This window comes from Otolemur garnettii, unplaced genomic scaffold (genome assembly GCF_000181295.1).
Source record: "Otolemur garnettii isolate 467f Iridium unplaced genomic scaffold, OtoGar3 scaffold00063, whole genome shotgun sequence".
Lineage (NCBI taxonomy): Eukaryota > Metazoa > Chordata > Mammalia > Primates > Galagidae > Otolemur > Otolemur garnettii.
Genome location: NW_003852458.1, coordinates 6,945,154 through 6,967,661, shown reverse-complemented (window position 1 = coordinate 6,967,661; position 22,508 = coordinate 6,945,154). Strand labels below are relative to the sequence as shown.

Genomic DNA, 22,508 nt, shown 5'->3' with positions numbered 1-22,508 from the left:
GGGGGCCAAGCCTGCTTCCTGTCTTAAGAGTGGTACAACTTTCTCCAGCTTAGGGATGAAATTTCTAGCCCTTCTTTTTGTTATACCTCCCAATCAGTCCTAGGCAGAGCAAGTCCTAAGTTTGAGCAGTGTGACTACCACCCCCACAGAAGCTCAGGCCCTCCTCTGGAGCTTGCCACCTTCCCCTGCCTCCTTCCCTGCCCATGCCCCTTGGTACAATCTCTGACGCCTTCAGCAGGGCTACAACTGACTTCCTGGAAGCTTTTTTCCTTATGGGCCCCCTCAAGCCTTGTATTGTCCTCTGACATTGTCGTACCAAGGGTCCTGTTATGGGCAACGGTGGCAGTGGCAGGAAAAAAATGTGTCCCATAAGAATATCCAGCAATTCCAACCAAATAAGTCATGGGTAACAACATAATTTCAATGTAACGACAAAAAAGAAAATCCACATAAGGTAAAAATTTATTGATGATTTAAAAAAAAAAACAAAAACTTATTATCTTGGTGCCCATAGCACAATGGTTACAGCACCAGCCACATACACTGAGGCTGGCGGGTTTGAACCCAGCACAGGCCAGCTAAACAACAATGACAACTACAACCAAAAAATAGCCAGGTATTGTGGTAGGTGCCTGTAGTCCCAGCTACTTGGGAGGCTGAGACAAGAGAATCACTTAAGCCCAAGAGTTGGAGGTTGCTGTGAGCTGTGATGCTATGGCACTCTACTCAGGGTGACATAGTGAGACTCTGTCTCAAACAACCAAAAAAAAAACTATTGTTAGTCATTTACTGCCTCCCTCATGGTTAAAAGCATGGCATGTAATCAAGTGAAGTCATTTTATTCCCTTTTTCTGTGGGCTCTAACCAGGGAAGGATCACAGCACCCACAGGAATAATTCATTCTCCTCTTTGCTATACTTGAAAAAGTGACACAAGCACATCTTAAGGAGGTCAAATTGGCTTCAAATTTATTTTAGAATGATTAGTTACCCACAATTTGTGGGTCAGTTTTATTTATTTTGAATTTTACAAAACATACTAAAAATGAAAGCTTTAAAGGCGTGTTACTCCAAAAATCACCTCTTATGATAAAATTTTATAACATTTAGTTTCTATTGTTATTTGTAGGTTTTGACAGTACTCTATTACAAAAATAATTAAAAGCAGACTTTGGGGTAAGGTATTTTTAATAATTGAAGAGCAATAGAGTTAGATTAGGGTTTCTCAAGCTTGGTACTATCAACGTCTTGGACTGATGATGATTCCTTGCAGGAGGCTGCCCTGGGCAATGCAGCAGCCCTGGCCACTAACCAGTGCATGCCAATAACACCACTCCCTTTTCCTAGCTGCTCATTTCAATGGGAAATGCTTCCAGACATTGCCAAACATCCCCTGGGGGAAAAATTTACCAAAAGAATCACAAACTCTGAAATATTCTAGATTGTGAAAGACCTCTTCTTAATAGTAAGTAGGCCAGTCATAGTGGCTCATGCTTGTAACTCCAGCACTTCGGGAGTCCAAGATGGGAGGCTTACTTGAGGCCAGAAGTTGAAGGCTAGCCTGGGCAATATATTAAGACTCCCTCTCTTCAAAAAAATTGAAAAAATATCCAGGAATGGTGACACCCTGATAGTCCCAGATACCAGGGAGGCTGAGGCAGAAGGCTCACTTGAGTCCAAGAATCTGAAGTTATAGTGAGTTATGATCATGCCGCTGAACTCCAGCCTGGGTGACATAGCAAGGTCCTGTATTTAAAAAATAAAAATAAAAATAGAATAAGTAGAATCCCAGTCTATAAATAATTAAGAGGTTTAAAAAAAAAAAACAGTACCACCAATAATATTCAAATAAAAGTCCCACAAATATGCACCTACATGGGCCAGTTGGTGAGAAGAAAATCTACAGTTAATGTTGAAAATATTTAACAACTGAAATTGCGTTGGTACCCAACAATCAGAAGACTTGATATAGCCAACTGTACTCCTACATATCAACTGAATATCGATCCTGGAAAAAAGCGAGGTGCAAAGCAGGGGTTTCCATTTATGTAAAAACCAGGAGCAGGGAAGATGTATGTGTGTGTGGAGTTGTGTTTATATATGTATTTGTAGATATACATCAATTAGCAATACACTAATACCTAAGAATCTGGTGACAGTGATTGCCACTAGAGAGGGAAACTGGAGAAGATCACCAGGTAGTTTATTGTTTAAGGAGAATCAGTTTTGAGAGTGAAAGGGAAAGTTATAGCAGGCATAAACTCACAAGCTGTCTGATATCTGATCATCCTACAACTGGGAGCTGGGTTCAGGGGCTGGGGAAGGTTACTTTTCGCTCTACCAGACAAAAATTATTGTTCTTACCTTTTTTTAAATAAAAAGGGCCCTAGAAACTGGAATGGATATGCAATCCCCAATGAAATAAAAATGGCAGACTGTCATTTTTTGAACATTTTTTTCCTATTACTATCATTAAGGGAAAAAATATAGCTATTATTATTACGATTAAGGGTCAATCTGGGTGTTGAAAATGTTATCTATTCGTCGTAACCTTATTAACCGTGATAATGATCCAACTACCTTTTAAGCTAAGAAGTCAATATTACTGATGAAATCGCCCTTGAGGTTAGGCTATCCACACGAGAGCAAGCCCAGGTCTCTGCGCTGTTTCTCAAGGCATCTTGCACAGGAACTTACTGCTTTTTCTTCCCTTCTCTTTCAATGTCCTGTGAAACGTTTCAGAGTGTGAGTAAACCAAACTGAAACATTATAACTCTATTATGTTATTCAGGACTTCGTGTGTTCCAGTCAGACTGATTTACAATAAGGACATAATGTTAATAATTGTAACTTTAGAATTTGCTCACCTGGAGAAAATGATTTATGTAATTAGTGAGTTAGAAAAAACAGGGACGACAGATAATCATTCGATGTATATTACATGCAGTTCTTAATCTAAGAACTTCACATGCATGAACCCATTCCATCTTTATTTCAAAAGACACACAAACTCTGTGCAAATAGGTACTCTTATTAGTCTCCCTTTAAAGATGAAGAAAACTGAGCCTAAGGGCCTGACTTGCTAGATCGCATGGCTTGTAAACGGCAAAGTCAACTTTGAACCCAAGTCATGACCCCACAGCCTGTGCTTTTAACCTCAACATGGCACTGCCTCCTGGGTCTGGGTTGGCAACCAAGAACCTTAAGCTCCAATTTCAAATCTACCATTTCCATACTTTCTAAACTAAAAATAGGAAACAGAGTTAGAGAACAGGTTAGGATATTTTGTAAGTTTTTCCCCCAAGATGTGAAGTTGGTATAACTAAATGGGACACAATTAAATCTCTTGGTTCCCACTTCCTCACCAAGGCAGTGAGACAAGGAACCAGATGATGTCCAAGGTTTCAATTGCTTTATAAAAATAGGAAATCCTCCTCTGTGCCAGGCAATTGTCAAAGTGCTTTACGAAAATGAATTCATTCCATTTTCTTAACAGCCCTATAACCAGTCATAAGTATTCCCAATTGGGCAGCCAGCAAACTAAGGTCCAAAGAATTTCATGTGCTTTGGCCATGGTTAGCTAGTCAGCTTCACACCCAGGCATCTGGCAACTCAGCCTGTGTGAATCGCTCTGCTATGCAACCTCTTGTTATAAATGTAGAATAAGTTACAGATATAGAAAATAAATATAGAATTTAGTCTAGAATAAAGGAAATCTTCCCCAGGGAGAGACAGGCCCTCAGGTAGGAAGCAAAACTTCACATTTGGCCCATATTTGTGTTTCCTGTGCCAAGGTCAGGTGTCCTCTGCAGCTCTGATATCCCTGGAGGTTCGGGGAAGGACCCATCCTCTCCTATTTTCTCCCCAGCACCTGAATTCTCCCCGTGCTGCTGTATTCCTGCCTGTTGCCTTCAAGCATTACTTAAAGATTGGAGGAAATCATGGAGATTGAAATGTGGTAAAGGGAGGCCAGCTAGAAAATAGGGTGTATCAAGAGACTCACATACAAGGGAGTAAATCAAAAGTACAAAGTTCAAGCTAGAAATAACTGCTCTTTTTAGATTTTCTTCTCCTGCCTAAACTCTTCATCCCCACCCAGCAAATGCATGAGCACTACGGTTTGCTGTGGAGAGGAATTCATGCCGAGGACACCATTTCTTGCAAAATCACTAGGCACAATCTTTAACTCAGTGCCAACCCTCATTCCCCAAGCAAATATTAGAATTTGGAGAGTGTCAGGCCCTGGTTTAAGTATTGTAAGGATAAAAAAATGGAGTAAGTTTCTGGACTTGAGTTTGCCTGCCTGTGCTCACAGTCCTGGCAGTGAGCCCTTGAATATAATACTTAACAGTTCTAATAATAAGTTTCCATATATTGAGCTCATGCGTGGGCCAGGCAGGCGTTATACAGATTCCATCTCTAGTGCACATGACAGTTCTGGTACTTAGGCATTATTATCCCCATTTTATGGATTATTACAACTGAGGCCCCAGAAAGGAACTAAGGTTCAAACCCAGTTCCCATGCTCTTGTCAGGTTGTCTTCCTGCAGTCTCAGCCTCACTTTCCTTTCCTGTGAAAGGGAGCTAAATTCTCATACAGCTGCTGAGACAATGAGACAGGATGACATAGAGTCGGGCATACCTCTTTGCCCACCAAATGGTGGTTCTTACCACCCGGAGAGGAAGTCACATGGAGGTGAGTAGAAGCACTTAAAGAGCTTCCTGAGTCAGGAGAGGGAGCAAACCTCCCTGGTGAGACAAGAGCTGGTTTTGCTCCTTGAAGGATGAAATGTGTTTGGGTGTGTGACATTGAAAGCCAGGGGCCAGTAAGAAAGAAGAAAACGCTTTAAGGTAGGGAAAGAGGAATTGTCACAGCCATGTGTGTAACTTCAGGGATTCTTATTTTCAAATATTTTTAAAAGAACTAGAAAATTTCAACTCTATTCTTTTGAGAGAAAAAAACAAACATACCATTAATTTTCCCAGATGAAGTGAGGTTGTATTCCAGGTGAATGCCTGCTGCCTTTGCTAAGTAACACCTCAGTTCTAGATAGGAAGGGCAGAGACCTTGTAACAGGACCTCTGAGAAGGAGTTATAAATGTAGAAAGAAAGATCTGGAAATGGACAGCCCCTGGTGCTTCTTCCTTACCTACCCCAGGTGCCTGCAGACCGTGGCTTCTAGACAGGCCCAATTCTGAAAATGGGTACACTCTGCCTGCTAGTCTGGATATAGTTTAATCATTAAGGACTAAATAGTTACAAATTAGTGAAAAGAAAAAACCCGCATGCCTTCATTTTATTACTTACTTATAAAAGTGAGTGAAATTTTCTGCCCCATCTCCTTGTTAGCAAACAGACCTCAGATGTGGACAGGAGCAGAGAATCTGCAAACCACAGAGATGTTGAACATGGCTGTGCTGTAGAGAGCACGCAGCCTCCATTTACCAAACCTACTTTCAGTTTTAAGTGTGATTTCTATCTAACAGTCTCAACTCTAGAATATGGAAGAAATCATATTTTAGTCACTTCCATGTTTTCTCAAATAAAACTTAAAAAGTACTAGGTACCGAGTTAGAGTAAATCCATGAGGACAGCTAGAGGAACAGTGAGAAGAAAGAGAAAGGATTTGTTCCTTAAGAAAAATATGCCCCAGTCAGTCAAAGATGACCGAAAGAAAAAGTACCACGCACAACAATAGCCCTCCCCCTTCAAGAAACTCTCACAACTTCTTTTGCTATAGAGGAAGACAAACGTTACAATATCTTGCTAACCAATCAGCAACGCTGCCGGCCTCAAACCAGGAAGCCCTTTAAGGTGTAGTATTTTAAACTATACAAAAAAGATTTCTGTCTCTCAGTTAGTTTTTGTTCCCTATGCTTGTAGGATGGAAAAGCAGATGTGAAGTCCCTCATGGCGAAATTTAACACAGGGGGCAACCCAACAGAGGAGGTGGCAGTCAATAGCCGGCCCTTCAAAGTCACAGGACAAAACTCACCTTCAGGAATACAAGCAAAAAAGAACTTGTTCAACAACCAAGGAAATGCCAGCCCTCCTCCTACAGGACCCAACAATGTACCTAAGTTTGGGTCCCTAAAGCCACCGTTGGCGGTGAAACCATCTTCTGAGGAAAAGCCTGACAAGGAACCCAAACCCCCATTTCTAAAGCCAACTGGAGCGGGCCAAAGATTTGGAACCCCGGCAACCTCAGCCCCCAGAGACCCTGAGGTGAAACCAGGATTTCTGAAGCCTGTAGGCCCCAAGCCCATCACTTTGCCCAAAGAAGATTCCAAACCTGTGTTTCCCTGGCCTCCTGGAAATAAACCATCACTTCACAGTGCAAACCAAGACCATGACTTAAAGACACCAGGCCCGAAACCTGGACCTGCTCCTCCAGACCCAGAAAATGAACAGAAGCAAGCATTCCCGAAGTTGGCTGGGGTGAAAGGCAAATTTATGTCATTATCACAAGATCTTGACCCCAAACCCCTGTTTCCCAAACCTGCCTTCGGCCAGAAGCCATCTCTGAGTACCGAGGACTCCCATGAGGGTGAGAGCCCTACTAAGAATTCATCTCTACAGAAAGGCACCCCAGCTCCTCTGGGAGCGAGGTCCAAAGGTGGCCCTTTAAAACCAGCAAAGGAAGACCCAGAAAAAAAAGACCACACTGGTGATACGTCAAGTTCACCTTTTCCTGGAGTGGTTCTGAAACCCACTGGGATTAGAGGAGGCCCAGGCCTCTCCAAAAATGGTGAAGAAAAAAAAGAAGATAGGAAGATAGATGCTGCTAAGAATATCTTTCTCAGCAAAATGAATCTGGAAGAGTCTACCTCTGGGGCTCCTCCCGCCAAGTTCCCAAAGGCCCCTTCTAAGCTGACTATGGGGGGGCCGTGGGGCCAAAGTCAGGAGAAGGAAAAGGGAGACAAGAATTCAGCCACTCCAAAGCAGAAGCCATTGCCTCCCTTGTTTACTTTGGATCCACCTCCACAAAAGCCCAGCAGACCACCAAATGTTGACCTGTCGAAATTCCGAAAAACCACTTCTGGAAACAGTGAGTACTTTTTCATTTGCTATTTAGTGTGATTTATTCCACTGCAGAGGGTGTTTTAGCTTCAGAGGGAAATTTGTAACAAGGAACGATTCCGTAACTAGTACTCTTGGGTATGGGATGCATTTTTTTTTTTGGCATTTTTTCTTCTGTGTGGGAGGTCTGAGAAAGCAGGAAGCCTTGGTTCTGTGTAGGCATTCTGTGAGAAAATGCCTTGGTGGCTGGTTTGGGGTTTTTTTTTCTTTTTTTTAGGCATGGTGAGGGAAAGAAAAGGAATGCATCCATTTGATTGATAAGTGTTTTTGCTCAATAATAACCACTGCCCTTTTTTCCTCAATTGAGTTTCATTTCATTTGAATGAGACTGAAGTGTGTTACCCTTACTGTCACTAAGGAATTCAGCAGAAAAGGGAGACTATCTCTATAAAGAAGTATTTTTTGGCAATGTACGGAGGCATTTTTTATTGTCACAACTGGGGAGTGCCACTGGCAGCTAGTGAGAGGAGGCCAGGTTGCTGTTCAACGTCCTACAATGCACAGAACAGCCTCTTCCCGCACTACAAAGAGTCATCCAGGCCAAAATGCCAGTAGCGCAAAGATGAGAAACCCTGAAATGATTTCAAATATCCACACAATTCACTGTGTTTCTTAAGCCCAATATTCCAATAAGAACAAGAAGACTCTTATGAACTGGTATTTTGTGTTTTATATTTTAGCAGTTTGGGGGGTTTATTATAATTTCTCTGTATAAAGTTTCCTGAACTTTTCTGATTCATAATGTAGTGCCTAGCTGGGAAGCTAAGCCAGACGAAGGGGTACATTATTCTCCTAGAAAAACAGTTTGATTTTCTGCCAGAGATGTCACTGCCGTACTCTAGCTTAATACTGAATGACTTGGTAAAATTTGTCCCCTTGCGTAATGATGAGAGACGCTCCCTCATGCCTCAGATGATTAATGTTTCAGGCAAAGGACGTGCAACTGGCATTCAGGGTGAAGAGGAGAAAAGGATGTCTACAAGTGACCACCTCACTAGTCATATTTTTCTTCTTACAAAAGCATGTTCCAATTAAAGCAGTTCTAGGCCTGCAGGTCGATGCTTATTCTTGCACTACAGAAGCATCTTGCGAGATGTCAGCTGCCTGTGCCCGGTCTTCTCTTTGTTGATAAACAGATCAGTGCTCAGGTCCTCCATGCATTCTGTCACCCAGAAAGCAAGTTTGAATGACCCCATGATCATCGGTCTTCTAAAAAATTTGGCGTCATTACACATGATGTCACCTCCTTATTTGGAATCTTGTTTCGATGTTTGTTCATAATTTGGAAATGTTATTTTTGTGAGACTTTCTAAAAGATCCCTTATCTCTTTTTCTTGTTTCTTCTGTACCTTGGATTAACATTAATGATAATAATTCCGAACCATACCTGGCTAGGCAAGAATTTTCAAATGGCAAGGCTTTGGGATAAATTACTGGATGCACAGTAATGGTTAATTCATGGTAAATTCATGCATTACCATTAAATTAATGGCAATGGTAATGCATGGTAATGGTAATTTTTGAATGGTTAATTCAAAAATTTAACCATTTGCTTGTAATACGATGGGAACATAAGGTGATTATATGCTTTAGGAAAAAATGAGCTTCTATTACTAAATGTAAGGTTTAATAGATACTAACTAGAGCCAAGTGAAAGGCTTTGCTGGTGAATTTAGAGATTTATTCAAAAAATGAATTTTTTTTTGGTGTCAGAAGTAATGATACTAATGTCCATATTAACTAAAGCTTCATCTAGTAACTCTACACATTTTTAAAACTCAAATACTACTTTCTCAGCCTTCTACTTCACTCTTTTCTTTTAGGGTTCACATCCAATTCTTTAAACCTCTTCCCCAGATGTGCCCTCGACATCTTTTATGGTCTTTGTCTAATATACTAATCATTTAAATATTTATATCACTTATAGAGGACTTGTTATGTGGCAGCTACACATTACCCCGTTTATTGCTCCCAAGCCATGAAATAGGGATTCCTTGAGGAAACTCAAGTTCAGGGAGATGAGGTAACTTACCCAGAGTCATACCATGACTAAGCAGGGCCAGAGCTGATCTCCTGTCTCTGATTCCATAAACCGCGTTCCCACTGCTGCCCCGCCATGCTGGGCTTCCTCTCTTGAAACATAGGTTGTCACAAGATGATAAATCAGGGATACGTGAAACCCAAAGAATCCTCCTTCCTCTCCCTTTCTCTGGCCTTTGCTCAAAACATGTCTTTTTCTTTTATCTTTTTGTAAATACCACCCTGAGCTCCCTGAAGACAGAGATCAGTCTGCTTGCCATTCCGTCATCCTGTGGAACACAGTAGTGATATAAGCTACTTTCTCAGGCTTGTCCGCCCACAGACGTCTATCTAAGCAGAACTTAGTTGCTTCCAAATTTTTCAGAATTAGATTTCAATATTCTCTATATGGTTTAGCGGTTACTTGAACAAATTAGATAGCTCCTGCCAGTAGACTTGCACACAATTGTGTGGAGCTTTGATGCAAAATGAATTTCATACAGAGCGTCTATCTTGCATATCTATTTAGCCCAGTAAACTGTATGCTTGACTATACCATGTTGCTTTTCTAAATGTGGAACTAACAACTTTTTTTTGTAAGAACCATTTAAGATTACAAAAGGCTAAGCTTAAAAAACAAAACAAAACAAAAAAACTCCAAAGTATCAACATGTTCTCTGAGGTAACCTTTCCTTTGGTTCCTGGGCCCATCATGAAAGACTTCCTCCCAGGCATCAGCACCAGGCTGGGCCTGCAAAGTTTGAATTCTTAAGAACCTCTGGCCTGACTGAGTGGTTTGCATGTCAAAGTTAGTAAAAATCTGCAGGGAAATAGTCAGTTCAATTATTTTTGTAGACTTGTTCTTAAAGCTGGAGAGAAACCAAGACTGACTTTCTCGTGGGTTAGCTCTAAGAAGAATCACACTGCACTTGGCAGCAACCAGGCGAAGCCAGCATCCCAGAGGACATTAACAAAGCCGTGCCCCCTCCCCGTCTGTATACGTGTCACTGTAACTGATCCAGCCTAGAGCAACTAGAAGTCAGAGGTGTGTGGGCTATTGTCACCAACAAGGAACTTGTTTCCAGGAGTGGGTGATTGTCCTTCACAGACCCCAACGCTCTCACCTCTTCCTTTTCCTTTATTCTCCTTTTACATGTGGTCCCTTAAAATGACCTTACATAGTATTAGATATTTGTGCATTAAAAACCATTTTATAGCAGTGTGTACCGGTATTTTCTCCAAGTTGTTGCTCCAAACCATTACAAGGAGAGGATTCTACGTTGAAACACATTTTAGAAATGTGGGGATAACTGCTTTCCTTTACAGCAGACTTTCCCTAAGCACTAACGTGCCCCTGTACACTTGGAGTCTAAGGACTGACTAGGTACATAAGCAGCAGATCCCAAGACATTTTTGCTGAAATAGCTCACAGACTGGACTATAGCAGGATGCTGAGACAATGCAGGCAAAGCTGTCTCAAGCTCAGACTGGAACTGGAAGTCACTGAACAGGGTGGCTCAGCTTTAGGGGACAGCAAGGCCCTCCAAACATCCTCCACTCCTGTTCTTAAGGGCCTGGCTTGCTTTGGGGCTGGTGTCTGCTCTTGGCTCAGTTCCAACTCCAGCCACATCTATTTCCCTTGCCCTCCTTGATCCCTGGAGAAAATTTTTCCAGAAGACCTCCAGGGCTTTCTACCGGTTCAGGTGGAAACTTCTGAGGAACTACTTGCTGTTAATTAGGCAGCTTACCTGGGTCGGACCCCATGATAGATTGTCTCAGAAAGATGCTCCTGTCTTAACCACACAGGCCCTGGTCAAACCTCATAAGCTTCCTCTATCTGTAGTCTTTCCTCTTTTAGTTCAAAACTTCTCTCATTGCCTCTTTTAAGATCAACCAGCAACTTAGTCTAAACCTGGTTCTCTTGAATAAACCATTCTCTACTGTTTCTTATCTCAATAGCATCCCCTGGGATCCTTAAATACAATTTACCATTTTAATAAACACTCTCTATGGTCTTTGCTTCAAAATCCCAGCATTTAACATTATTGCAGAGATGTCTAAGGCCCACTTGAATTTCCTGCTTTGAAAATGATTGGATTTTCTGTTTGGATTCCCAGAGAGAGATATTCCTCCTTTAGGTTTACCGACTTAGCCAGGATGTGCCTGTGTCAATGATTTCATCAACAGTACTCCTCTCGGACACCCAGGAATGTTCTGTTCTGTATGTATGCACAGGGATCACACTTTTTCTTTTGATCTGGCAGATGGATGACAAGTTCCAATCTAGTGTGATAAATTTGTTTTCCCCTCAGAACTACAAATAGAGTTCTAAATGTGGCTTTGAAGCCACTCTTCCGTGGGTTGAATGGTTGCTGTGCTGGCCTCCAAGGCAGTCCTTACTGGACCTGGATTCTATTCTATTTTCTGCAGTTTCATTCAGTTCCCTGTACCAAGGCAAGACCAGCTCCAGCAGCTCATCCACCTCCTGCCTCTGGCTTGATCCTATTGTAGTGTTCAGAGATTTTACATTAACTTGCCTCCTGAGGCACCAGAACCTTCTGTTTCTTCATCAAGTTTATTATGAGGTTATTTTCCTTTCTTGTGGGATGGCTGCTAATTGGTTTTAGACAATGTTTACCCTGCCTTTTTGGTGTTTTTTTTTTTTTCATTATGTTTATTTGGGAATTGAAGGAGGAACATCCTGCAATCCCCTCCTATCATTATTTAATACCAACTAAATACTTTAGTTGTAGTCTAGGGATTAACCACAGTTCCTAAAGGAATCATCAATTCACCTTCTCACAAGGCAGGCAGAAAAGTGGCAGAAAGGAAATTAACATAATTGAACGTTTGTTGTGGTCCTCAATTTAACCTTCAAAATTCTTTCTGCTCAAGCACAAGTTATTCTTTAAATATTAACTTTAACTCAATGGTAGTTCACATCTCTCATTTAGTTTATAGGGAAGAGATTCCTTACTCACCAGGCTTATAAGAGGAACTGTTGATTTTCTTAGTTACAAGAAAAGAAATTTCTGTAAAACATAGTTTAAGGCAATATGCCATAATTTCTCCTGTTATTAATCTTTCTGTGATCAAGGGCCTGAAATTTATACTCTTAAGCAGCTTAAAAATATATCTGAAAATATTGTCCATTCAACTGGCCCTCTATCAGCTTAGTAGTCTTTGCACAACATAAAGAAGATATAACTACTTGCAACATAGGCATTATTCCAATGGCCAATTAACCTTCAAATAAAAAGTGAGGTGCATTATTAGATGACTTAGTACACACCAGATTTGATCAAATTTATGTAGTCCCTAAACTATTAAAGTCATTTAAATGACATTACAATTTATTTCAGAAAGGAAGAAGATGGAAAGGACAGTTTAATAATAAAATACAAATAATACAAATGCCTAAGTCTAATAATCAAATACTACAAAACCTCTTTCTGATTTGCATTTAATTATGCCTACACACATCACACAAAAAACTAGCAAGGAAGACTGGACAAATGTATGTTATGATTCCATCTGCTTGCCGAGCAAGAGAGGCCTTACTTCATACAGTCTGCTAAAATAATTTCCAAGCCAACTCAAATAGAACCCTTTTGTAAATGATGATATTAGAAGTGTACATTCGGTATTAAAGGCTGCTGCTTCTTTGCCCTAATTAAAACTATTTCTGATATGATAGGTTCATCTACTAAAAGCATGCTTTGTCCATGGTTTTTTTTTTTTATTTTCAAAGCAAGATAAAATTGACTTATCTAATAAAAGAATAACTCTTACTATTGGAAGAACAAAATTATGCTTCAGGAGCAGAAATCCAGCTACCTGTTTCTATAAAAATATCTGGAAATGTCCTATCCTTTTAGAGAAGACACAACCGCGGTGGCTAGGGCATGGCGGTACAGCCCAAGGGACCATCTGGAGCAGTAGACTATTTGCTTCTCCAGCATATGAAAAATAAGGAAGAAAAAATAAGTCCAAACCCTGGAGACATTTAACTGTTCTATCAACCACTACTGAGTATGAATAGATAAGCAAACATCTTCTCTTCTATTTAAATTACTACCAAAGAAAAGGGATTAGACTTCATTCTGTCTGGCATATCAAAGGTAGAAAAACGTCTAAACCACTCAATAGCAATAGATATAATCAGGAGAAAGCAACCGAAGATGAGACATCTGGTTATAGAAAACAATCTCAATCAAAAATCTTACGAGGTTCCCCCTGCAAAGTAAGACCCTACATTGTAGAATCAGCTGTTTGTGTGCGTTCTAACAGTCACTTCTCTCTGCAGCTGCGAGACTACACACCACAACGGCTTGTTCAGCCTCAGTCCTGGCAACAGAGCCTGTGTTTTTCTAGGGGTGGTAGGAGGTCTCCTGAGGTGAAGAGGGCCACGCATAATGCCACTCTCTTCTCTTTTTGTGGTTTTCTTACAATTCGCAGAACAAGAAGGTCGCTCATCTGATTTTCAGATGCAACCCATGGGGCGACAGGCTTAGTACAACCAGGCCACTAAAAAACCGTCCTCCCTAAAAATGGCAAGGTAGATAAATATCTCAGATATGCAAAGGATGTTCACCTTATTCTGGAATAAAATGTATTCAGCTATTATGAGGTGGAGAAAGATTAGTGCCCAAAAAGGGTCCCCTTAGTGGGTCAGGCCCTACCGAACTTCCTATTTCTCTTCTAAATTGTCACCTTACAGAAGTTGAGGTGACCTCGGGTGCTCTCTCAGTCCCAGCAGCTTCTCTGGGACTTCTGTTCTTCAGTCTTTCACTTCCAATTCATCTAGGGTGGGTAAAAAAGCTGACACCACACACACACACACACACACAGAGCCATGACCTGCTCCTCAGCCATTTTTCACAAAGCAGTTTTATGCAGAAGGCAGAGAAAGCAAGTCCAGACAGAGCATCTCAGTCATCTAGGTTTCTCTACATTAAAGAAGTTTTTTTTTGTTTTTTTGGCTTTTTGTTTTTTGAGACAGAATCGAACTCTGTCACCCTCAATAGAGCGCTACAGCATCACAGCTCACAGCAACCTCCAACTCTTGGGCTTAAGTGATTCTCTTGCCTCAGCCTCCCAAGTAGCTGGGACTACAGGCGCTTACCACATGCCTGGCTATTTTTTTGTTGCAGTTATCATTGTTGTTTAGCTGGCCCAGGCCTGGCTCAAATCCTCCAGCCTTGTTGTATGTGGCTGGCGCTGTAACCACTGAGCTACAGGCACTGAGTCCATTAAAGAATTTTTTTAGACCTAATACAAGGCATTTGACAAGCAGAAAATCTAACTCCTTTGTAGGAAGGGGCTGTCTCATTTCTCTGACGCCTTTGAGTTCTCAGTCCTCATGGAGGAGAAATGAATCCTTTATCTGGCTGAATGATGTGCAACCAGATAAAGTTTCCAGATGGCCCATGAGATCTCTACACAGCAGTCGGTGACTCTAACTTCTCTGCTCCCGCTGAGATTGCCTAATCTGTTTGGGGGAAGCTGACACGGCCAGGAAACCTAGCGAGGAGCACTCCACTACCATCCCCCAAACAACCATCCTCCCTCCATGTTTCCACTTCCTTCTTCTTTCTCCTCTTCTAAGCTGTGATTCTTTTTCAAGCACATTAATTCTTCTCCATTTCTTCTACCACCACCACCGAGCTCCTTTCTTTTGGATCAATGAAGCCCACAGAAAATACTGGGCTTAAAGAACATGTAAAAGTCAACAAGGTTGCTGAATTCTGAACTATTAAGAAAGCACGGAGAATTAACACGTGTCAACGTGAAATAAAAAAGCTAAGGTAGGAAATACAAAAGCTGCATTTCTGTGCTCCTTAAAATTAGGATAACAGTTCTGCACATCATCCCACATTTTGAAGAAAAATTTAATACAGACCTCTGCAGAGGGAGGAACGAACATATGGCTTGATTTCTCAGGGGGATTTCTGGCTCCCAGCTCCTGCTCCTTCTAACTTGCATGGGTTTGGGGATTGCCTTCTGGACTCTGAGCCGTACTGAAATAATCCAAACAAGGACTCAGCAGTTTTTAATTCATTTTCACTGCAGAACACTCCTCAAGGTATTTCTGAGTGAGGCAGACTTCACCAAAGGTTTGAGGAGACAGAGGGATTTATATTGTACCTTGAACTAGAGACTTAAAACAGAATATTGACAATTTCCCTTCTTTAAAAATAGCTAGGTATTTTGCAACTTGGGCTCCTGCCTTCTCCCTGTGGCTCCCCCTCTCTTTCTTTCCCCTCATTTCTTTGACCCATCTTTATAAATGGCAAAAAATAAAAATATCCCTTCCATTTTCTTATTCAGAATAGTTCAGCTATCTCCAGTCCATACCCTTCAACTCTCATCATCCTTTGCACATAAGCAGAAGTTCCTCATTCGAAGGCCTCCTTCCCAAAAGAAATCAGTGGGAAGAAATGGCTGGAGAAGGAAGTGGGTTTGTTGCTATTAATAGTCATTATTGCACTAGAAATGAACTGCTGATGAACAGGCTATATCCAGAAGAATTGGGTCAATTCCAGCACAAGTACAGGAACTGAATTGTCCTGATTGGTGTGATAGTCAGGTTGTTTTATCATCTATTTTCAGTGCCTAATGACCAGAGATCCTTTCTTAAAAAAGAAATCCAGGGAGAAACGTTCTTCTACCAGACCTGGGATTTGAAGGCTTTCAGGTTCTTTCCTGAGTTAAAATATTACGAGTGTACCCCAGCCAACCAACATCTTTTTTGAGTCTTCCTTATCATTGTAAACACTAAATTGGTCTCCAAGGAGAAAGATGGACAGAACAGACAGAGGTTCTGAGCAACAGTGTACGTATCATCTACCCAGAAGGGGCAGGAAAGCATCAAAACTGGGCTTTCTACTCTCAAAAGTTCTCACAGTTTAAGTTGCTTAGCAATATCCTCAAAGTTTCTATTTCAAGAGATCAAGGGTGGATCCCAGGCACGGGAAGAGTTATCAAGCGTTACCTGGTGATTCAAATGCAAGGTGTCTAAGATCACATTAGGAAATGTTGCAGAACTAAGAGAACTATTACAGTGGGGGAGGAGGGGAAGGGAGGGAGAGGAAGGGTTTCTAAGCTATAGGTATTTCTCAGAGAACAAATGAAATACTATAACACAGAGACAGATGGGATACTAGAAATTCATGGTTACATCAAAACATGCAAATGTGTGAGTAATCCATTTAAGCAGGTAGTGCGTGCCCTCTGGTTGGTCATTTGCTTAGTTGGGGAAAGTGCAAAGGTGCTATTCAAATTTACTAGCTTGGATGGCATAGTTGTGACCACCTGATCTGGGTGAACACCAGAGTCCTGAAAGTCCTTTGCATGGCAGGTGTTAACCCTTTAATCCGAGGGTCTCTGTGTGATGTGTGGAACCCTAGAAGGGCTGTCATTTTTTCACTGCTTTGACAATTGATGCTTAAATCACATACACCAGCTGGCCACCAGCCTGGACGGGTGAGACAGGGCTCCACTCACGAACACCTGTATTCAAGGCCTCCTGCTGCTCTCTCTCTCTTTTCTTTCTTCCTTTTTTCTCTTCTCTATTCATTTTCATTTTTCTTGCACTTCTTCCCTAAAATGGCCTTAAGGTTTACTCCATACATCACTTTTTACACAGCACATAAAATCACTGTTCATCAAATTAAAAAAAGAAAGATGTACTTAGCTCTATTCAAAGGGGAAAAAAAGAAGCACTAAGATAAATGAACTTTGAAAATCCGAATAACTATGTGTCACTGTAAGAACTGCTATTATGATGATAGAGGCCAAATGACAATGGAGCCCATAGTCCTGGCCAGCATGACCACCCTGGTTCCTTTGGGAGGTCTCCAGGGATGGTGATAGATCTTCCCACTCACCCAAACTGACCCAGAAGTTTAAAGGATGACAGGAGCTAAAGCTCTGCATGTTTTTCTGCTCTGAATCTCGTCAGTGCCCAAGTATAACTGGCCTACTCACCCCACTATCTAGATAGTTCACTATTTGATAACAATATTCATCTTGTTCTTCAGGAATATTTTGGTATGTTAAGTATCTAATCTTCAGAATAAGTCTATGCCCATAGAGGACTTAAAAGATATTAGGCCAATGCAAGAAGAGCGAGGTGGTTATCCTAACATACAGGGTGTCTTTCTTTGTAATGCACACTAGCTGGAGCTTCAAAGATAAGCAAGTCTGAAGAAAACCACTCTCAAGTTTTGATGCTATAGACAGAGCCCTGTGTCGTGAACCTAATGATAAAAGGGAAAGATGGATGTGGCACTGATAAAAACATTTTTTCAAACTTGTCACTCTATTCTTGTAAGCTGGGAAGTTTTCTGGGCTTGCTTTGAGGTTGATAGGAGAGCTTATGGAAGGCACTATGAACCCTTAGTGATCTATGAAAAGCAAGATGCAGTATAAAAACAAGACTACTTTCATTTTGAAAAATGCAGTTTTCACAATTATAGTTCGTCAGGAGGAGTTGAGAGCAGATGCTCTGCTGCTGGAGAGATTTGGGTTCCAGTTCCAGTTCTTCTGCTTACTGTGAGACCCAGAGAAAGATTCTTGGTGTCTAGTGACCTCCCATTTTCTCATCTGGTAGTGGGGTTCATGAAGCTATGCCATGGGGGTACTGAAAGGATTAAAAGAAAATGTAGAAAAAGTACTTAGCACAGTTAGTGGTATATCACGAAGGCGCAAATCATCGGCAGCCATTGAATTATATTATTTATTTATGTATGTATTTATTTTTGAGACAGAGTCTCATTTTGTCACCCTCAGTAGAGTGGGTGTCATAGCTCACAACAACCTCAAACTCTTGGGTTGTACTGATTCTCTTGCCTTAGTCAAGTAGCTGGAACTACAGACACCCACCACAAAGCCCGGCTATTTTTTAGAGACAGAGTCTAGCTCTGGCTCAGGCTGGTGTTGAAGTGAGCGCTGACAATCACATGCCTCGGCCTCGAAGAGTGCTAGGATTACAGGCATGAGCCACCATGCCCGACTCTTGAATTATATTTTTTAAAGGAGAAATGAAGCTTAAGTAAAGACTCCATTGAAAAATAGAGGAACATTAGATTGTAGCCATTAGTCACTGCCTCAGACATCAATCAATACTGGTAAAAATGCCATCCATCTGTTGCAGATGTTAAATCAGTTTTGTTTTGCTTAAATACAACATAATAAATTTTCCATGTCACATCAATTCGATCCCCTTTTAGATACAGTCTCTTTTTATATCTCTTTTATTACTCTGTTTCCTCAGGTATCAGTTCTAAGACTGTAGGGTTCTACTTTCTTGGTGTTGTCTTGGTAAGGTTTGGAGATTCTTGATTTTGTATACATACTTACAGTTGAGATTCAGTTGTTAGACCATCTGCTCTTTCTGCTTGTGCAGCCAGCTTGGGAGAAAAGCCAGTGTGAGTAAAGGGGAGGGACGGTGCTGACTGTGCAGAGGGGTAGGGTGTGTGGATGGAGGGTCTGAGACCTGGATGTTCCTCCCAGCTCTGCACATGGCCACCTGCTCAGCTTGGCCTATTCGAGGGCTCCATCATTGCTCTCAGTATTTCTGCCGTGCAGAAGTCAAAGTGCCTGGCTTTATTTTCTCAAGAAATCATGTATGGAACACTTCCTGGTCCCAGTATTCTTCATTTCTGCATGTGGCGTACTCTCAGGGTGGTGCCCACCTTTACTGCCCTCTCTCTTGTGTTCTTGTTGGACTTTTGGACTTTTGAATTCTCTTCAGTCTGATCTCTCTTCAAATTTGTCTTTTAGAGATTCCTCATGATTTGTGGCCCTTGTGCATTTACGCTCATTTTCCAGTATGATTGTGTGTGTGTGTGTGCGTGTAGGTGCTCGCATGTGTGCACGTGTAGTGCATGCACATGATTTAAGTCAATTATCTTTTTATCCTTTCTGGATATTTGGGGTGAGTAGAGTTTGTTAGGGCACATAGCTCAGCCTATCTTCTGGACTAAGTACTTTTAAGAGGAAAAACATTCATAGGATGTTTAACTTTTGTAAAGCATCAGTATCAGAAAAATAGTTAATAAGTTATGATAAAATAATCATCTAAGATTTGCTTTCACACATGCAAAAAAGAATGAAAAAGGCAACCATCCTGGTGTGGTGGCAAATGTATATATGACAGTGTCGATTCTGTACATAAAAACAACTAAGACAATCACCCTGAAGAGTTAATTGTTTGCCTGGGCTTTTCACTTCTTGAATTACGTTACAGGAAAAACAGTATTTATGGCTCAGCGCCTGTGGCTCAAGTGGCTAAGGCACCAGCCACATACATCTAAAGTGGCAGGTTTGAATCCAGCCTGGGCCTGCCAAACAACAATGACGCTGCAACCAAAAAATAGCTGGGCACTGTGGCGGGCGCCTGTGGTCCCAGCTACTTGGGAGGCAGAGGCAGGAGATTCACTTGAGCCCAGGAGTTGGAGGTTGCTGTGAGCTGTGATGCTATGGTAATCTATCCAGGGGGACAGCTTGAGGCTCTGTCTCAAAAAAAAGAAAAGAAAAATGGTATTTATTTGGTATAACATGTACTCTTCCCTATGCATGAAGATGGATAACGTCTAAAGCAGTGGTTCTCAACCTTCCTAATGCCGCAGCCCTTTAATACGGTTCCTGTGGGTTGTGACCCACAGGTTGAGAACTGTTGGTAAAGGAAGATCTTTAAGAAAGGTATTTGAGTGCCTTAACAGGCCTCATAACTAACTATCTGGGGCCGGGCACGGTACCTCACACCTGTAATCCCAGCACTCTGGAGGTCAAGGCAGGTGGATTGCTTGAGCCCAAGAGTTGGACGTTGCTGTGAGCTATGATGCTACAGCACTCTAACCAGGTTGACAGCTTGAGACTCTGTCTCAAATAAATAAATAAATATATATATTTCTGTTAAAAAAAAAAAAAACCTCATTATTTGGATTTTTAAAATTTGCATATTCTCCAAAAAAGTTTTTGTTTTTGTTTTTAATTTCAGGTTACTGTGAGGGTAAAAACAACTAGGTTGCAACATTTGCATCTGTTAGATAGAGCCCCTCTTACAGTTGCGTCTCACTCCAGAAAAGGATTTTGACATAGATTCCAGACTTAAGGTATAAATCCTAACAGCTTATAAGGTGGAATCAAAGTTAATGAAGGGTGAGTCAAACTGTCTTTACTTGCAGGACGTTTCATCTAGGGAAAAGAATGACTAGATGTCGATGTTGAAAGATGCCCATGTTGGCCGGGCACAGCTGTAATACGAGCTGGGTGGACTGCTTGAGCTCAGGAGTTTGAGATCAGCCTAAGCAAGAGTGAAACCCTGTCTCTAAAAAAAATAGTCAGGCGTTGTAACCGCCTGTAGTTCCAGCTACTTGGGAGGCTGAGGCAAGAGAATCATGTGAGCCCAAGAAATTTGAGGTTGCTGTGAGCTATGATGCCATGGTACTCTACTGAGGGCAACAAAGTGACACTCTGTCTCAAAAAAAAAAAGAAAGAAAGAAAGAAAGATACCCATGATATATAGATTAAGTAATTAACATTTTATAATAAAATACATATAATTTCTGTAAAATTTTATAACCAGGTCAAATCAGGTCATATATTATCTCTTGTTTTTGAGAATGTGCTAGGTTTTTGTTTTTCTTTTTCTTTTTTCTTTTTGAGACAGTCTCACTATGTCGCTCTTGGTAGAGTGCCATGGTGTCACAGTTCTCAGCAATCTTAAACTCTTGGGCTTAAGCAATTCTGTTGCCTCAGCCTCCCAAGTAGCTGGGACTATATGCACCCACCACAATGCCTGGCTATTTTCTTGACGCACTTGTCATTGTTGTTTTAGTTGGCCCAGGCCAGGCTCGAACCCGCCACACCAAGGCTGGCACAGAGCCAGAAAATGTGCTAATTTTAAAACATATATCCAACAGGTATATTACATCATCATGATAAATTTGGGAGCAAAGGGTGAATTATCAAGAAGTATATGTGTTTACTGAGAATATTGTTTTTAAAAGTCATACCAGAAACTGATGGAAGTTACACACAAAGAAGGTTAAAAGCCCTATTTATTTAAATATAAATAATATACTTAATAACATTCTATAAATATGAAAGTAGTCTTTCTTTCAAATGAACTATCATCAAATGTGAGAATTCTTAGGGAATTTTCTTGGGAAGACAAGAGTGTTAACCTTTGTGATGTCTGTGAGTGTTAGAATTTTCATGTTCAAATTCACCAGCATAACCCGTTTGACTTTGGTTTTCAGTATTTCATACTGTGACAATTTTAAATGATATAAACAGTCCACAGCATTATTGACTTTATTAAGATAATTGTACCTCCTGTAGAAGGAAACTCATCAAACATTTTTTTGGTTAAAAAAATTGAATTGTTTATTGTTTGAAGTTTTCTTCTGTTTCAAATGCAGTATTGCAAAATGTTTCAGATTTCAAAAATAAATAATAAATAAATAAATGTTTCAGATTTCATTGATCAATTGGGTGAATTATGATTTACCTCAAAACTGTCTGCTTTGGGCAGTGCTTGTGGCTCAAAGGAGTAGGGCACCAGCCCCATATGCCGGAGGTGGCAGGTTCAAACCCAGCCGCAGCCAAAAAAAAAAAAAAACTGTCCGCTTTAAATAGTTTTTGTGACTAATAGAATCATGTTTTCCAATATAGTGATAAAATGAACCTAGAAAATCAGTTTTTGATAATTTACTATTCTTTCTAAAAATCAAAATTGCCTTTTCTTCTAAGTTGTTAAATAAAACTGGTCTTTCCCCTATGTCATATAAATTTTCATTACCTCAAATTATCTCCCCTGTACCTGGGATAAAATTCCATGTCCCCACCATCCTTCAAGGCAGTGTTTCTCCCAGCATGGTCTGAGGACCACCTACACCAGAAAGGGCTTGGACACTTTGTATAAATCAGGATTCTTGCCCACATTCATTAGCCACTGTAGTCCCTTTCTGAATCAGAACTTCTTGCTTTGGGGCCTACCTGTCTTCCTTTTTAATAACTTGCCTGGAACCGTTGTTATGAACACTGATGACAGAAAAATTTTAACCCAAATCAGCCCATCTATAAATGGCAAATACCTTTTTATTTGTTATAGTGTACAGTGTGTAATCATGAATAGTGTATTCTGAGCTGTTTTAGAAGCTCGTTTTCCTTAGGGATGGCTTGGATGAAGTAGGTATGAAAGGATATCAAGGAAAAGGATGTCCTGTTACCCGGGCAGTTTGTATGAATCATTCCAGAACATCACACCATAGCCCCTGGATGGTCTTAAATGCTACAAGAGCTAGAATTTGGCGATTTACTTGTGTAGAAGCATAGACGGCTCCCTGGACAACACCTATCCTTCCATCATGCTAAGAACTCCGGCAAGTCTTCTAAAG

At 40.9% G+C, this 22,508-nt stretch overlaps 1 protein-coding gene across 1 annotated transcript in view; it reads left to right on the top strand.

The window, feature by feature from the left end:
- FYB1 (FYN binding protein 1) overlaps positions 1–22,508 on the top strand; it is a 143,068-nt gene that overhangs the window by 50,102 nt on the left and 70,458 nt on the right. Inside the window, exon 2 of the mRNA XM_023515014.1 lies at positions 5,884–7,048. Coding sequence (XP_023370782.1) covers positions 5,911–7,048 — 1,138 coding nt within the window. The 5' untranslated portion in view covers positions 5,884–5,910. The remainder of the gene's footprint in view (positions 1–5,883; positions 7,049–22,508) is intronic.